The sequence below is a fragment of the Nerophis ophidion genome, linkage group LG27 (assembly GCF_033978795.1).
Source record: "Nerophis ophidion isolate RoL-2023_Sa linkage group LG27, RoL_Noph_v1.0, whole genome shotgun sequence".
Classification (NCBI taxonomy): Eukaryota; Metazoa; Chordata; class Actinopteri; order Syngnathiformes; family Syngnathidae; genus Nerophis; species Nerophis ophidion.
This window is the reverse complement of record NC_084637.1, coordinates 19,095,604-19,114,696: the sequence shown is the minus strand read 5'-3', so window position 1 is coordinate 19,114,696 and position 19,093 is coordinate 19,095,604. Positions and strand designations below refer to the sequence as shown.

Below are 19,093 nucleotides of genomic sequence, written 5' to 3'. Positions count from 1 at the left end.
CACCAACCTTTTTGAAACCAAGAGCTACTTCTTGGGTACTGATTAATGCGAAGGGCTACCAGTTTGATACACACTTAAATAAATAGCCAGAAATAGCCAATTTGCTCAATTTACCTTTAATTCTGTTATTGTTAATAATTATATTTATCTTTGTGGAAACACTGATCATCTTAATTATTTCTCACAATAAATATATATAGAAACATTAATATATATTTAAAAAAAAAAAGGTATTTCTGTCTGTCATTCCGTCGTACGTTTTTTTTCCTTCTTTGGAAGGTTTTTTTGTAAAGAATAAATGATGAAAAAAAACACTTAATTGAACGGTTTAAAAGAGGAGAAAACACAAACAAATTAAAATTAAATTTTGAAACATAGTTTATCTTTAATTTCGACTGTTTGAAATTCAAAATTCACCCGAAAAAAAGAAGAGAACAACTAGCTAATTCAAATCTTTTTGAAAAAATGAAAAAAATTATTTATGGAACATCATTAGTAATTTTCCTGATTAAGAATATTTTCAGAAATTTGATGAAATGTTTTAAATAGGTTAAAATCCAATCTGCACTTTGTTAGAATATATAACAAATTGGACCAAGCTATATTTCTAACAAAGACAAATCATTATTTCTTCTAGAGTTTCCAGAACAAAAATTTTAAAATAAATTCAAAAGACTTTGAAATATGATTTAGATTTTATTCTACAGATTTTCTAGATTTGCCAGAATATTTTTATTTTATTTTAATCATAAGTTTGAAGAAATATTTCACAAATATCCTTCATCGAAGAAACAGAAGCTAAAATGAAGAACTACATTAAAATGTATTTATTATTCTTTACAATAAAAATATTTTAAGAGGAAGGAATTTAAAATGTATATGTGTTTAAAAATCCTAAAATCATTTTTAAGGTTGTATTTTTTCTCTGAAATTGTCTTTCTGAAAGTTATAAGATGCAAAGTAAAAAAATTAATGAATTTATTCAAACAGGTGAGGACCGAGTCTTTAAAATATTTTCTTGGATTTTCACATTCTATTTGAGTTTTGTCTCTCTTAGAATTAAAAATGTCGAGCAAAGCAAGACCAGCTTGTTAATAAATAAATAAAATTTAAAAAAAATATATAGGCTGCTCACTGGTAAGTGCTGGTATTTGAGCTATTTTTAAAACAGGCCAGCGGGCGACTCATCTGGTCCTTACGAGCTACTTGGTGCCCGCGGGCACCGTGTTGGTGACCCCTGCTCTAAAGGATATCACCACATGGGCTCAGGAACACTTCAGAAAACCGGTGTCACTAAATACAGTTTGTCACTACATTTGTACGTGTAAGTTAAAGCTCTACTATGCAAAGCGAAAGCCATTTATCAACAACATCCAGAAACGCCGCCGACTTCTCTGGGCCCGACATCATCTAAGATGGACTGATGCAAAGTGAAAAAGTGTTCTGTGGTCTGACGAGTCCACATTTCAAATTGTTTTTGGAAATATTTGACATCGTGTCATCCGGACTGGCCCTGCGATGAGGTGGCGACTTGTCCAGGGTGTACACCGCCTTCCGCCCGATTGTAGCTGAGATAGGCACCAGCGACCCCAAAGGGAATAAGTGGTAGAAAATGGATGGGTCATCCGGACTAAAGGGGAAGCGAACCATTCAGACTGTTATCGACGCAAAGTTCAAAAGCCAGCATCTGTGATGGTAAGGGGGTGCATTAGTCCCCCAGGCATGGGTAACTTACACATCTGTGAAGGCACCATTAATGCTGAAAGGTACACACAGGTTTTGGAATAACATATGCTGCCATCTAAATGCCGTCTTTTTCATTGACGCCCCTGCTTATTTCAGCAAGACAATGCCAAGCCACATTCAGCACGTGTTACAACAGCGTGACTTCGTAAAAAAAGAGTGCGGGTACTTTCCTGGCCCGCCTGCAGTCCAGACCTGTCTCCCATCGAAAATGATTGGCGCATTATGAAGCGTAAAATACGACAGCGGAGACCCCGGACTGATGAACGACTGAAGTTCTACACGAAACAAGAATGGGAAAGAATTCCACTTTCAAAGCTTCAACAATTAGTTTCCTCAGTTTCCAAATGTTTATTGAGTGTTGTTAAAAGAAAAGGTGATGTAACACAGTGGTGGACATGTCCTTTCCCAACTACTTTGGCACATGTTGCAGCCATGAAATTCTAAGTTAATTATTATTTGCAAAAAAAATCAAGTTTATGAGTTTGGGGGTGCTGGAGCCTATCTCAGGCTGCATTCGGGCGGAAGGCGGGTACATCCTGGACAAGTCGCCAAGATAGTCCCTTAATAACATGCTAGAGTCGTTTATGGAACCCGGATGTTATTTTAGCAGGTGATCATGGTAAAAGTGTATCATGTAACAAACAAGAGTCATCTAATAATGTGCTAAAGTCTTTTATGGAACCCTGAAGTTATTTTAGCAGGTGACCATAGTAAAAGTGTGTCTTAAGAGGCAAAAGTCTATAGTTATAGTAAAAGTGTATAAGGTAACAAAGTAGATAGTCCCCTAATAACATGCTGAAGTCTTATATGGAACCCGGAAGTGATTTTGACTGGTGAGCATAGTAAAAGTCAATCAATCAATCAATCAAAGGGCTGCACAAACCACTACGACATCCTCGGTAGGCCCACATAAGGGCAAGGAAAACTCACACCCAATGGGACATCGGTGACAATAATGACCCAGTGGGACGTCGGTGACGATGATGATGAAAAAAAAAGTGTGTCAGGTAAAAGTTTATAATGGAATTGAACAAGATAGTCATCTAATAACGTGCTAAAGTCTTTTACGGACCCCGGAAGGTATTTTAGCAGGTGACCATAGTAAAAGTGTGTCTTAAAAGGCAAAAGTCTATAATGTAACAAACAAGTTAGTCATTTAAATGTGCTAAAGTCTTATATGGAACCCGGAAGTGATTTTGACAGGTGCCCATAGTAAAAGTGTGTCTAACAGGTAAAAGTTTATAATGTAATGAACAAGATAGTCATCTAATAATGTGCTAAAGTCTTTTACGGAACCCGGAAGTGATTTTAGCAGGTGACCATAGTAAAAGTGTGTCTTAAAAGGCAAAATTCTATAATCTAGCAAACAAGATAGTCATCTAATAATGTGCTAAAGTCATTGATGGAACCCAGAAGTGATTTTAACATGTGACCATAGTAATAGTGTATCATGTAATGAAGAAGATAGTCATCTAAAAACGTGCGAAAGTCTTTTATGGAACCCGGAAGTTATTTTAGCAGGTGACCATAGTAAAAGTGTGCCTTAAAAGGCAAAAGTCTATAATGTAACAAACAAGATAGTCATCTAATAACGTCCATCCATCCATCCATCTTCTTCCGCTTATAGCGAGGTCGGGTCGAAGGGGCAGCAGCCTAAGCAGGGAAGCCCAGACTTCCCTCTCCCCAGCCACTTCGTCTAGCTCTTCCCGGGGGATCGCGAGGCGTTCCCAGGCCAGCCGGGAGACATAGTCTTCCCCGTGGCCTCCTACCGGTTGGACGTGCCCTAAACACCTCCCTCGGGAGGCGTTCAGGTGGCATCCTGACCAGATGCCCGAACCACCTCATCTGGCTCCTCTCGATGTGGAAGAGCAGCGGCTTTACTTTGAGTTCCTCCCGGATGGCAGAGCTTCTCACCCTATCTCTAAGGGAGAGCCCCGCCACACGGCGGAGGAAACTCATTTCGGCCGCTTGTACCCGTGATCTTATCCTTTGGGTCATGACCCAAATCTCATGACCATAGGTGAGGATGAGAACGTAGATCGACCGGTAAATTGAGAGCTTTGCCTTCCGGCTCAGCTCCTTCTTCACCACAACGGATCGGTACAACGTCCGCATTACTGAAGACGCCGCACCGATCCGCCTGTCGATCTCACGATCCACTCTTCCCCCACTCGTGAACAAGACTCCTAGGTACTTGAACTCCTCCACTTGGGGCAGGGTCTCCTCCCCAACCCGGAGATGGCACTCCACCCTTTTCCGGGAGAGAACCATGGACTCGGATTTGGAGGTGCTGATTCTCATTCCGGCCGCTTCACACTCGGCTGCGAACCGAGAGCTGAAGATCCCGGCCAGATGAAGCCAACAGGACCACATCGTCTGCAAAAAGCAGAGACCTAATCCCGCGGCCACCAAACCGGAACCCCTCAATGCCTTGACTGCGCCTAGAAATTCTGTCCATAAAAGTTATGAACAGAATCGGTGACAAAGGGCAGTCTTGGCGGAGTCCAACCCTCACTGGAAACGTGTCCGACTTACTGCCAGCAATGCGGACCAAGCTCTGACACTGATCGTAAAGGGATCGGACTGCCACAATAAGACAGTCCGATACCCCATACTCTCTGAGCACTCCCCACAGGACTTCCCGAGGGACACGGTCGAATGCCTTCTCCAAGTCCACAAAGCACATGTAGACTGGTTGGGCAAACTCCCATGCACCCTCAAGAACCCTGCCGAGAGTATAGAGCTGGTCCACAGTTCCACGACCAGGACGAAAACCACACTGTTCCTCCTGGATCCGAGGTTCGACTATCCGGCGTAGCCTCCTCTCCAGTACACCTGAATAAACCTTACCGGGAAGGTTGAGGAGTGTGATCCCACGATAGTTGGAACACACCCTCCGGTCCCCCTTCTTAAAGAGAGGGACTACCACCCCGGTCTGCCAATCCAGAGGTACCGCCCCCGATGTCCACGCGATGCTGCAGAGTCTTGTCAACCAAGACAGCCCCACAGCATCCAGAGCCTTAAGGAACTCCGGGCGGATCTCATCCACCCCTGGGGCCTTGCCACCGAGGAGCTTTTTAACTACCTCAGCAACCTCAGCCCCAGAAATAGGAGAGTCCACCACAGATTCCCCAGGCATTGCTTCCTCATAGGAAGACGTGTTGGTGGGATTGAGGAGGTCTTCAAAGTATTCCTTCCACCTATCCACAACATCCGCAGTTGAGGTCAGCAGAACACCATCCGCACCATACACGGTGTTGACAGTGCACTGCTTCCCCTTCCTGAGGCGGCGGGTGGTGGTCCAGAATCGCTTCGAAGCCGTCCGGAAGTCATTTTCCATGGCTTCCCCAAACTCTTCCCATGTCCGGGTTTTTGCCTCTGCGACCGCTGAAGTTGCACACCGCTTGGCCTGTCGGTACCTGTCCACTGCCTCTGGAGTCCTATGAGCCAAAAGAACCCGATAGGACTCCTTCTTCAGCTTGAAGGCATCCCTGACCGCTGGTGTCCACCACCGGGTTCTAGGATTACCGCCACGACAAGCACCAACTACCTTGCGGCCACAGCTCCGATCAGCCGCCTCGACAATAGAGGTGCGGAACATGGTCCACTCGGACCCAATGTCCAGCACCTCCCTCGTGACATGTTCAAAGTTCCTCCGGAGGTGGGAATTGAAACTTTCTCTGACAGGAGACTCTCCCCGACGTTCCCAGCAAACCCTCACAATGCGTTTGGGCCTGCCAGGTCTGTCCGGCATCCTCCCCCACCATTGCAGCCAACTCACCACCAGGTGGTGATCGGTAGAAAGCTCCGCCCCTCTCTTCACCCGAGTGTCCAAAACATGAGGCCGCAAATCAGATGACAGAACTACAAAGTCGATCATGGAACTGCGGCCTAGGGTGTCCTGGTGCCAAGTGCACATATGGACACCCTTATGTTTGAACATGGTGTTTGTTATGGACAAACTGTGACGAGCACAGAAGTCCAATAACAAAACACCACTCGGGTTCAGATCCGGGTGGCCATTCTTCCCAATCACGCCTCTCCAGGTTTCACTGTCGTTACCAACATGAGCGTTGAAGTCCCCCAGCAGAACAAGGAAATCACCCGAGGGAGCACTCTCCAGTACTCCCTCGAGTGTACCCAAAAAGTGTGGGTACTCTGAACTGTTGTTTGGTGCGTAAGGCGGAGGGAGGCTACCCTTTCGTCCACTGGGTTGAACTCCAACGTGCAGGCTTTGAGCCGGGGGGAAACGAGAATTGCCACCCCAGCCCGTCGCCTCTCACTGCCGCCAACGCCAGAGTGAAAGAGAGTCCAGCCCCTTTCAAGAGAAGTGGTTCCAGAGCCCTTGCTGTGCGTCGAAGTGAGTCCGACTACATCCAGCCGGAATTTCTCTACTTCGCGCACTAGCTCAGGCTCCTTTCCCCTCAGTGAGGTGACGTTCCACGTCCCAAGAGCGAGCTTATGTAGCCGAGGATCGGACTGCCAAGTGTCCTGCCTTCGGCTTCCGCCCAGCTCACATTGCACCCGACCTCTATGCCCCCTGCTATGGGTGGTGAGCCCATTGGAGGGGGGACCCACGTTGCCTCTTCGGGCTGTGCCCGGCCGGGCCCCATGGGTACAGGCCCGGCCACCAGGCGCTCGCCATCGTGCCCCACCTCCGGGCCTGGCTCCAAATGGGGGCCCCGGTGACCCGCGTCCGGGCGAAGGAAATCTGGATCCTTTGTTTTTACTTTTCATAGAGGTTTTCGAGCTGCTCTTTGTTTGGTCCCTCACCTAGGACCAATAATAACGTGCTAAAGTAATTTATGGCACCCGGAAGTGATTTGAACACGTGACCATAGTATTGGGTGTATCATTTAATGAACAAGATAGTCATCTAATAACGTGCGAAAGTCTTTTATGAAACCCGGAATTTACTTTAGCAGGTGACCATAGTAAAATTGTGTAATGTAACGAACAACATAGTCGTTAAATAACGTGCTAAAATATTTAAATGAAACCAGGAAGTTATTGTAACACGTGACCATAGTAAAAACGTATCATGTAATGAAAGAAATAATCCCCTAATAACGTGCTAAAGTATTTTATGGAACCCGGAAGTTATTTTAGCAGGTGACCATAGTAAAAGTGTGTCTTGCAGGCAAAAGTGTATAATGTAACGGACAAAACCGTCGTTTAATAACACGCTAAAGTCATTTATAGAACCAGGAAATGATTTTATCACGTGACCTGGAGCGTGAAATCTGGCACGCGCTGACCAGCCTTTATCCTGAGTCAGCAGTCTGTTCGCAGTCAGCTGACAAAGTAGGACATACTCGTTTCCTTCTGCCTTTTTAGGCAGTGGTACGTCGTCCTTTTAAAAGGTAAGACACGCTAACAATTTGCCCGAATTTCCGCTGGTTGTCATTTGGTCTCGCTGTATTTTTTAAGCGACAACGCAGTCGTACAACGGAGCACTTTTAACAAGCTCGCTTCTGTTTCCTGAACGCCAAATCCGGAAAGTCAACAAGGGCGCAGAATGTTGCTGTAATTACACAGACGTCATCTACTCTGGTCCGTGAACGCCACATTCGGAGAGTCAACAAGGGCGCAGAATGTTGCTGTGATTACGCAAACGAGCCGCTAATTGTTTGTGTTATTGCTGCCTCTTTCGCAACTGCCTTCGAAAAATGTAAAGCTCACACATACATATACACGATACATTTTTCGGCGAGGTTTATTAATGTGTGGTGAGCGCATGTGAAATGTTTGCCCGGTAGCTATCTGACATGTGCATAAAAACACACGTTCCAAACTCTTTTGATAGATTAGGGACTTAAATCATTTTAATTTTTATTCATCTCCTTCATTGATGTGCATTTTTTAATCAATGGACAATTAAACTTTAACAACAAAACACATATTTACACACCTACGCTTGAGAAGGAACGGGATGAAGAAAATCGCATATTTCCTGCCCGCTTTAACATAATTCACAAGCATACAAACCAAACAAATACATCCAAATCTAAAAAAACTAACAAAAAGTACACAAAAAATTGCAAAACTTTATGAAGTACAAACCGAACAAAAAAACACCTTACGGGATGACACAAAACAAATACAAAACCAATAAAATAATGAATATAAAGCAAAATGTAAACACTTATGATGTCATTGTTCTGTCTTTATATATATATATTTTTAATTGAAATACATTTCTACAATCTGTTATCTCATTGTAAAGAGAATTCCATAGTTTAACCCCCACCACTGATACACACATTTGTTTTATAGCTGTCCTTTAACACTGATGTTTGAAATGACCTTTTCTTTTATGCTCTTCATTCTCAGTAGTGAAGTGAAGTGAATTATATTTATAAAGCGCTTTTTCCTCAAGTGACTCAAAGCGCTTTACATAGTGAAACCCAATATCTAAGTTACAATTAAACCAGTGTGGGTGGCACTGGGAGCAGGTGGGTAAAGTGTCTTGCCCAAGGACATTGACTTGGAAGGCGTAAGCGGGGATCGAACCTGCAACCCTCAAGTTGCTGGCACGACCGCTCTACCAACCGAGCTATACCGCCCAAGTGATGACAAAAAAATACAAAACCAGACAAAAAATAAGTAAAATAATAAATATAAAGCAAAATGTAAACACTTACGGCTGTCCAAAATTTTTTTATTTCATGCCCCCTTCAACATAAGTATTTAATGGATAGCCCATATTCACAAGCATACAAACCAAACAAATACATCCAACTATAATGAAAAAAAAAAAAAACACACAATAAAAACGTGCAAAACTTAATGGAGTACAAACCGAACAAAAAAAACAATATACACCTCATGGGATGATACAAAACCAGACAAAAAAAGGGTAAAATAATAAATGTACAGTAAAATGTAAACACTTGTGATCTTATTGTTCTGTCTATATATTTTTTTTTTCTATTGGAATATATTTCTACAATCTTTTATCTTATTGTAAAGACAATTCCATATTTTAACCCCCACCATTTGTTTTAAAGTTGTCCTTGAATACTGATGTTTAAAATGACCTTTTCTTCTATGCTCTTCATTCTCAGAAGTTATGACAAACATTTTTTTTTAATTCGCTCTTTGCCATCACTTCTGAGAATGAAGTGAAATGACATGTATTTCCAAATGTTTATCATTTATATAAACATACAATAGGAATTATTTTCGAAATCGCACACAAATTGGCATATCGTTTTACGTGCCGGCCTTTTATTTTGAAGGACGCGCCCCTTGCCATTGGCCAACCATGTGACATGGGCGCTCCGACCAATCACATCCCAGTTAGCTTGTTTATTTACCATCTGCTTTATTTACCATCTCACTCCGAGGCTTTTGTCCCGTCGAGGTTCGTACGCCGTCCGAGCTCCCACGCAGGTTTGGAAACGTTTATTACTTTTAATGTTTTGCTTTTGCCTGACGAATTTTTATATCTGTGACAAAGCCACAATTGTTGCTGTCAGTGCTAACTTAAGCTAAGCTAGCTAGCTAGCTTGCTGGTTAGCTTCATTAACGCACCTTTTATTTGTTGTCCTGCTAACCGCGAAAATGAACGTAAGTCATGGTTTTTCTTTAAGCAGATTTATCATAACGCCTCATCTAATCAGTGGCTTGTCTGAACAAGTCGTGTTGATTTGTTACCCTTTGCCCTCCTTTGGTGTTATGTTTGTATCGAATACAGCACAGCGAAAAGGTAATGATGTCATCATGAGTGGAGCTTGATTGTACAGTGTGTGTATTTATATTTATATATAGATGGATGGATAGATGGATAGATGGATAGATAGATGGATGGATGAGATCATTTAGATGTTAAAATGTTAGATGTACTCTACTCGGTGTCCAATCATTACAATTGATTTGTTTTGTTTCCGCAGACCATGTTTGCGCACGGAGCTTTCATACACAGAACTTCTGGGTTGGCCGCGGGCGGCAACTTCACCACGCTCTGCCCCAACGGCTCCGCGTGGGTGTGGGAAGGTCTTGGCGAGTGCGCCCAGGACGGCAGAGACATGGCCAGCATCTATCTGGGCCTGCTGTCCATCCTCTGCTTCATGATGTCCTCGCTGCCGTAAGTGTCCCACTCCCCCCGAACGCCAAACATTGTACATTGTCATGCCGTGTGTGTGACGTCATCCGCAGGCAGTATTACAGCTCCTGCAAAACGGGCAACATGGACAGCGCTCTCTCCATCTGGTTCCTGCTGCTGTGGCTGGGGGGCGACACCTGCAACTTGGTGGGCTCCTTTTTGGCCGACCAGCTCCCACTTCAGGTGATTATTTCTTTTTTAAACTTTGATTTATGATTTAGAGTGCATGAGAAAGTGCGCAGCAAAACGTAGCTCTCTTCGAAAGGCCTTACAAAGCAGGAGGGAGCAAACTGCCCAGTCAGCTTTAAAGTGTATACTGAGGTAGATATGATGCCATATATTATCTTGAGTTATTAGGAAAACATCAGGATCAGGTTGCCTACAGCCACAGCTGTTCATGCCAATTTTTTGATGACCAGGATCTAAATACAGATTATTTTGTATGCCTACAACCTAAAATAGAGCCTTTTAAATCTTTGGCTTTATCTTATAAGTACGCTAACTTGTATTTTGTCATAATGTTACTGTTTTATGTTGGCTTATCAGCTAATTTTGAATGTTTACACCTACAAATAGTTCATTTTGGTATTTCTCCGTTCACATTTTAGTATGTAATAATTGGCACGCTAACATTTTATTCTAGCTTTTTGGCGAAATTGTTAGTTTAGACTTAAAAATCATGGATTTTGATGCTTTGTGCCATCTTAAAAATATGCCAATGTCTTTTATGTTAGCATGCTGAGGCTCTATGCTAAGATTTTTTATATTAGCATGTTAACATTTTTATGCAAGATTTTTAGCTAAGTTTTGTATGTTTCAACCTAAATTTTATGAATTTTGATTCTTGGAAGTACATTAAGGTCTCCTATATTAGCATGTTACTGTTTTACGTTAGCTTTTTAGCTACTTTTGCATGTTTACACCTACAAATAGTTCATTTTGGTATTTATTACATGCTAATGTTTTTTATATCAGCATGTTAACGTTTTTATGCAAGTTTTTTAGCTAAGTTTTGTATGTTTCAACATTTTATTCTGGCTTTTTGTCAACATTTGTATGTTTAAACCTTAAAATTGTGGATTTTGATGCTTGGCGCCCTCATGAAAGTATGCTATTATTTTTCTATATTATCATGCTAATGTATTATGCAACCTTTTTGGTTATTGTTGTATGTTTTGAAACTAAAAATCATAAATTTAGATACTTGGCGCCAGCTTGTAAGTACGTTAAAGTCTCTTATATTAGCCTGTCAGTGTCTTATGTCAGTTTTTTAGCTAATTTTGTATGTTTACACCTACAAATAGTACATTTTGATATTTCCTCTTATCTGGTCAAATACAAGCATGTTAACATTAACATGCTAATGTTTTATGCAAGCCTTTTAGCTATTGTCTGTTTAAACATAAAAATAATAGATTTTGATGCTTGGCGCGATGTTAAATGTATGCCAACATTAACATACCAACGCTTCATGCTAATATTTTTCACATTGAACAAGTGAGCACAGTCTACCAATTCAAATTCATTGTGTGTTAAAAATACTTGGCTAAATACAACATTTACGATAGCTAAAAAGCTATCGTAAATGGTCTATTTGGCAAAGTGTTAGCATGCTAATGTTAGCATGCTAGCGTATTACGCGAGCTTTTTAGCTATCGTAAATGCTCTATTTGGCCAAGTATTTTTAACACACAATGAATTTGACTTGGTAGGCAATGTCACTTGTTCAATGTGAAAAACGAATATTGACAATTAACGGAAATTACAAACAAGTGCTTGAATAACTAATATGTGCAAGGTTAATAAATAGTGAATCGAGCAACGCAAAAATATGGTTAGGTGAGCATGAGTTAGTACTTTCACAAACGTTTATGAAAAAACTCTAGATATTCATTATTTCATTCAATTTCAGGTCCATACAAAGTTTTTTGTTTTATATTTTAGGCCCTTTTTGTCAAAACCATAGTTTATTTTAAAATATTAAATATTTTCTTCAAAAATATTTAAAAAGTGGAATATTTGATGTAATTTAAAGCCTTGAATACATGAATAATGCATAACATTGATTTTGATTCATTATTGTTTTTGAGCAATCATTTAAAAAATATTCATCCCACTCCAGTTCAACTTCAGATCTATCTATCAATTTTTTATATTAAAAAAATAATTGATTTATTTTATTTTTCTAAAAAAGTTTTTAATTGTTTTATGCATTTTTTTTCATGTCAAACATACAATATATGCAATTTTTTCTTCAGAATGTTTTCCAAACTTAAATATGTCTATAATTCATAACATTGATTTTGATTCATTATTAATTTTGAGCAATCATTTAAAAAATAAAATGCCACTAAAACTATTTTTTACTTTCAACATTGAAGTCTCTGATTCAACTCAGATCTGTCAATTTGTTTTAAAATTGTTTTATGCATTTTTTTTTCTTAATTTTATTTGTATTTTTTGTCATGTCAAACATACAAAATATGCAAATTTTTCTTCAGAATAGTAATAATAATATTAATAATACATTTTATTTGATATAGCGCTTTTTAGTGTACTGAAAGACGCTTTACAGGATAAAAAATAATTTTATATAAAACAGTTCAAAGTAATAATATCAAATACAGGAAATATAAAAGCAGTCCATGGTAAAATACATAATAACACAGGATGTTTTCCAAAGTGTGAATAACTTAAATATGGCAATAATTCAAAACAACATTCATTTTGATTCATTATTATTTTTCAAACATTGACATTTAAAAAAGACTGTGTTGTTAGAGTCAACATTACAACTTTTTCTTGTTACTTTTCATCTCTTTGCTCTCTTGTTCCACTTTGTATGTCTTATTCTGTACTAGTCAGCAGGGGCCACACCTCGTATTGTTGTCCTTGATTAGTGATGATGAGTGTGTGAAAGTAATGGATGTTGTGATGAGTGATGAAAGTAATGGATGATGTTGTGATGAGTGATGATGAATGTGTGAAAGTAATGGATGATGTTGTGATGAGTGATGTGTGAAAGTAATGACTCTGTGTTCCAATCAGACCTATACTGCGGTTTACTACGTGCTGGCAGACCTACTGATGCTGGCCATGTACTTGTACTACAAGACCAGGAACAAAATGGAGGAAAGTGAGTTTTCTCCCACTATTTAAGGCTAACACTGAGTGTGTAAGAGGGATGATGATTGACTCATCAATTACATGACTCTTGTGAAGTCCCACTTTAGCACCCCACCATAGTTGTGTATATACAGTATGCTTTATCTTGTTCTTTTTCTCTACATTTATGGACTATTTCACCTTAGTTTTATCTGAATGTTACTTTGGGATTATTTTACCTAATTTTATTCTGACCATTGTTTATGGATTATTTTACCTCATTTTATTTAGAATGTTATTTATAGATTATTTTATCTCATTATATTTTCAATGTTGTTATTTATGGATTATTTGACCTCATTTTATTGTGAATGTTGTTATTTATAGATTATTTTACTTCATTTTTCACTGAGTTACTTGTGGATTATTTCCCCTTTTTTCACTGAATGTTGTTATTTTATAGATTATTTTACTTTTATTTTTTACCGAGTTACTTGTGGATTATTTCCCTTTTTTTCCCATTGAATGTTGTTTATTATTTATAGATTGTTTCACCTAATTTTATTCTGAATGTTAATTATGGATTACTTCACCTCTTTTTTAATTAAAAGTTGTTATTTATGGATTATTTTACCTCATTTTATTCTGCATTGTATTATTTATGGATTGTTTTACCTCATTTTCTTCTGAATGTTACTAATGGATTATTTGAATTTATTTTTATTGTGAATGTTGTTATTTATAGATAATTTTACCTTATTTTTTACTGAGTTACATGTGGATTATTTCCCGTTTTTTCACTGAATCTGATTATTTATAAATTATTTCACCTCATTTTATTCTGAATGTTACTTATGGATTACTTCACTTCCTTTTAATTGAATGTTGTTATATATGGGTTATTTTAACTCCTATTATTCTGAATGTTATTTATAGATTATTTGACCTCATTTTATTTTAAATGTTATTTGTGGATTATTTGACCTCGTTGTATTGTGAATGTTGTTATTTATAGATTATTTGACTTTATTTTTCACTGAGTTACTTATGGAATATCTCCCCTTATTTTTCCCACTGAATGTTGCTATTTATAGATTATTCTGAATGTTGTTGTTTATGGATTACTTCACCTCTTTTTTTAACTGAATGTTTTTAAATATGAATTATTTTAACTCATTTTATTCTGAATTGAATTATTTATGGATTATTTTACCTCAATTTAATCTGGATGTTGTTATATATGCATTATTTTAACTCATTTTATTCTGAATTGTATTATTTATGGATTATTTCACCTATTTTTTCACTAATTATTATTATTATTATGCATTACAGTTTATTTTTACATAATTTTATTATTCATGGATTATTTCACCAATTTTTTTCTTTACTTATTATTATTTATGCATTACCTGATTTTTACTGAATGTTATTATTCATGGATTATTTTCACAATTTTTTTTTAGGAATAATACTACTTTTTATTCTTATGCTAAGGTCAAAGTTATTATTTATGGATAATTTCACTGACTTATATGATCTATCCATCCATCCGTTTTCTACCGCTTATTCCCTTTGGGGTAGCGGGGGGCTCTGGTGCCTATCTCAGCTACAGGGCGGAAGGCGGGGTACACCCTGGACAAGTCGCCACCTCATCGCAGGGCCAACACAGATAGACAACATTCACACTCACATTCACACGTTAGGGCCAATTAAGTGTTGCCAATCAATTTATCCCCAGGTGTATGTCTTTGGAAGTGGGAGGAAGCCGGAGTACCCGAAGGGAACCCACTCAGTCACGGGGAGGACATGTAAACTCCACACAGAAAGATCCCGAGGCCGGTATTGAACCCAGGACTATTCAGGACCTTCGTATTGCGAGGCAGACTCACTAACCCCTCTTCCACCGTGCTGCCCGGGTTATATGATTATATATATTATTTGGAGGATGTGTAGGATGAAAGAGTCAGCATAACTTTAGAGGAACTAATTGGTCGTTTTCTGGTGTGTGCTCCAGACACAGGAAGTGAATGTCATGACATCACTGCTGATCTTTGAGCCTGGTCAGGTGGTGTTATTTTCTGATACTGAACATTGTCTCCAGGTAGGAGAGTGTTCCACGTGGTGGGCGTGGCCTGCGTCCTGGGCTTCACGACAGGCTTCGCCAACCTCCCAGGGTGGGGCGCCGCCCAACAGGAAGTGATGTCATCCCACTACACAGGGCGCACGTTGCTGTCCACCACTAATCGTGCTGCTGTCAGGGTAAGACCCCCCCCCTTTTTTTACAATTTTATCTTTTAAAAACAACTCTTAAGTTTCACCCAGAAATGAAATACTTTTCAACATCACATGTTGCTAAATTTAATATAATTATCTTACACTTTGATCCACTTTAAAAACTCCACAGGTTTATTTTGGGCAAAAAAAGTGATTTATTTTCATCTAAACGTATCATTGTTTGAAATGTAAAAGTTAAAAAAAAAAAATATATATATATATATATATATTAAAATGTAGAAAAAAATATTTAATTTGATGAAATTGTATCAGTTTGAAATTTAAGAAACGTTTTTAAAATATTTTTTATTAAAATGTAATTATTTTGTTCACATTTTGTCATGTTTGAAATAGAAAATATTTTCAATTTAAAAAATAAATAAAATGTAATAAAATATGTTGATCAATTTCTATCATTGCTTGAAATAAAAAAATGTTTTTAGTTTTAAATGTAAATTATTTTTGATCAAATTGTATCATTGTTTAAAATGAAAAATATATTTAAATTAAAAATGTATATATGCAAATGTAATAAGGTATGTTGATCAAGTTGTATCCTTGTTGAAAATTAAAAAATGTTTTTAATTTTTTAAAATAAAATGTAGTCATTTATTTTGATCTAACTGTATGATTGTTTGAAATTAAAAATTGTCTTTAATCAAAAATATATTTTCAAATGTATAAACATTTATGTTGATCATTGTTTGAAATAAAAAAATTGTTTTAATTAATTTTTTTATTGAAATGTAATTTATTCGTATCACATTTTGTCAGTTTGAATTTTTAAAAATGTTATTTTAAAATGTTATTTTAAATTGTAATAAAAATATTTATATTGATCAAATTGTATCATTGTTTGTAATTAAATGTTTTTATGAAAAAGTAATAATTTATATGTAATCTATATGCAATCATTGTTTTAAATATATATATATTTTTAAGTTTGTTTAAAAAATGGTATCATTAATTGAAATGTAATAAAATGTTTTTTATTAAAAAGTAATTAATTATTTTGATAAAATTTTGTCAGTTTGAAATAAAAAAAAAAAGTTTTGTTTTGTTTTTAATTTTATTTATTTGAATTACAGTACAATAAAAATTATCATCACAACCATCCCAATAGTTATGACAATGCATACACATATTTAGTTATTATTTATTTTTTGTCCAACTTCTCTGCACATTTTGGCCAAAATGTGCTTTTACTGACATCCAGTTTTGTCTTCAAAGTCTGGATGATATAAAACAAGTAAAGCATCAATACTTTTCCAAGACATTTTTAAAACGGTCATAAAATCACAAGAATTCAATGTTTTTTGATGAAAAAAGCCTCAAAATATTGAAAACATTTTCAAAAGTCTTGACAAATTCAGGCGATTTCCTGGTTGGAACACATTGTATCTAATAATAATGTTAATGACATAAAAACTAAACATGTTTTAACAAAAGTTTGCAGTGTGATAAAATTCCAATTTAATTTTAATCTTAAAGTGTACATTAATTACACATTTAATTGATAATAAAGTTAATTGTACAATAACCTATTGGTTGATTTTTTTTTTTCACCACAGTACATGTATTTATTTTAATAAGAAAAATATTTTGTAACATTTGTAAACAATTACATTTGTTTAGTTGTAATTATGTTTCTACACATTGATGATATTAATGATATCAGAACACTACTAATTATTGGCAAAAAAAAAATGCAGTAGCAACAAGATTAGGTAATTCCTGAAGGAATTGTGTGTGTGTGAATGCTCCAATGCTGAAATGTTTGAAATGTTCAATAGTTTGAATGTTGGAATTAATTGAATGTAAAAGAGTTTGAATTTCCGGGAAATCTGGAAATTGGTTTTGAACTTGGGAAAGTATTAGTTTGTGTGGAATGTGTTGGTGTTGGAATGGATTGAATAGGTTGAAAAATGTGGGAATTGTGCAATTTGGAAAAATGTCCTATTCATTTCAATGGGAACTTCCTGGAAATTTGGGAATTTGGGGAAAAGTGGGATGTTAGCAGAATGTTTTGACAGTGGTACAGTTGAAATGAGTTGAAAATGTGAATGGAGTCACAAAAAAGGTTTGAAATAAGGTTAGGGAAAAAACGGGAAATCCTGGAAATTTTTTGGATGTGGAAAAATGCTTGTTTGAATTTCCAGAATGTGTTGAGATGTAATGCTTTAAATCGGTTAAAAAATGTGGGAATTGTGGAAGTTTGTAAAATGGATATTTCATTCTGAATGAGGAGAATGTCCCTAAAAACGGTAAATTTTAGGAAATCTGGGATTTTTTTTTATAATTGTTGAGAGAGAACACACAATTCCTGAACAGGCTGAATATTTTTAAATTGGCATGGTTAGAATTGGATGAAAAATATAGGAGTTGTGGAACTTTGAAAAATGCCCCATTCATTTCAATGGGAATTTCATGGAAATTTGGGAATTTCGGGAAAGAGAGAATTTTTATGAAAATGCAAAAAACTAAAATGTGAGTGGAAATGGTTGGTGTTGGAATTTTTCAAATCTGTCAAGAAATGTTCAAGTAGCAACATTTTGAATTGAAAAATAGTATTACGGAATTTTTAGGAAAAACCGGGAATTTTTTCATTTCAAAAAATAAATGAGAGGACTGTTTTGACGGTGGAACGGTTGAAGTGGGTTGAAAAATGTGGTAGGAGTAGTCAACAGAAATAAGGATTTGAATAAACAGGAATTCCTGGAAATTTGTTGAATGTGGAAAATGCTTTTTTGAATTTCCAGGATAAATTAAACGTGTTAAGGTGGAATGCTTTGAATTGGTTAAAACGTTTGGGAATTGTGGAAGTTTGTAAAATGAATAATTCATTTTGAATGGGGAAAATGTCCCTAAAAACTGAGAAATCTAGGAAATCCGAAATTATTTTTGTAATTGTTCGAAAAGAGCACACAATTCCTGAACAGGCTGAATATTTTTTAATTTGAATGGTTAGAATTGGATGATAAATATAGGAGTTATGGAACTTTGAAAAATGCTCCATTCATTTCAATGTGAATTTCATGGAAATTTGGGAGTTTCGGAAAATAGGGAATTTTTATGAAATGTGAATGAGTTGAAATGGTTGGTGATGGAATTTTTCAAATAGGTCGAGAAATGTTGAAGTAGTAACATTGAGAATTGAAAAATGGTATTACGGAATTTCGGGAAAACCGGAAATTTTTCCAGATCAAAAAACAAATGAGTTTTTTGTCCTGATTAAGAGGAATGTTTTGACGGGGGAACGGTTGAAGTGGGTTGAAAAATGTCGAAGGAGTAATCGCCAGAAAAAAGGGTGAAAAAAGGCTTTTCTGGGATTTCCTGGAATTTCTTGGAACTTGTAAAAATGATAGTTTCAATATCCAGGATGAGTGGAATAGTTTGATTAGGTTGAAAAATGTGGGAATTGTGCAACTTGGAAAAATGTCCAATTTATTTCAATGGGAACCCATCCATCCACCCATTTCCTACCGCTTATTCCCTTTGGGGTGGCGCTTGTGCCTATCTCAGCTACAATTGGGCGGAAGCTGGTGTACACCCTAGACAAGTCGCCACCTCATCGCAGTTCAATGGGAACTTCCTGGAAATTTTGGGAAAATGTTTCCAGTTCAAAAAAACAAATTCGTTTTTTGTCCTGATTAGGAGGAATGTTTTGACGGTGGAACGGTTGAAGTGAGTTGAAAAATGTGGAAGTAGTAGTCAACAGAAAAAAGGGGTTTGAATAAACGGAAATTCCTGAAATTTTTTTGAACTTGAAAAAATGATAGTTTGAATTTCCAGGATGGTGGAATGTGTTGATTAGTTGAAAAATGTTGAAATGGTGGAAGTTTGAAAAATGGCCAATTC

General features: G+C 37.1%; 1 protein-coding gene across 4 annotated transcripts in view; it reads left to right on the top strand.

Annotated features, from left to right (window-relative positions):
* The first annotated feature begins 6,955 nt into the window (after window positions 1-6,955).
* The window catches only part of slc66a1 (solute carrier family 66 member 1), a 42,810-nt gene continuing 30,672 nt past the window's right edge, over window positions 6,956-19,093 (top strand). Inside the window, exons 1-5 of one of the 4 annotated variants that reach the window (XM_061889843.1) lie at window positions 6,956-7,109; window positions 9,642-9,835; window positions 9,907-10,036; window positions 12,902-12,989; window positions 15,063-15,220. In XM_061889843.1, coding sequence (XP_061745827.1) covers window positions 9,645-9,835; window positions 9,907-10,036; window positions 12,902-12,989; window positions 15,063-15,220 — 567 coding nt within the window. In that variant the 5' untranslated portion in view covers window positions 6,956-7,109; window positions 9,642-9,644. The other 3 variants (XM_061889839.1, XM_061889841.1, XM_061889842.1) reach the window with 3 other exon arrangements.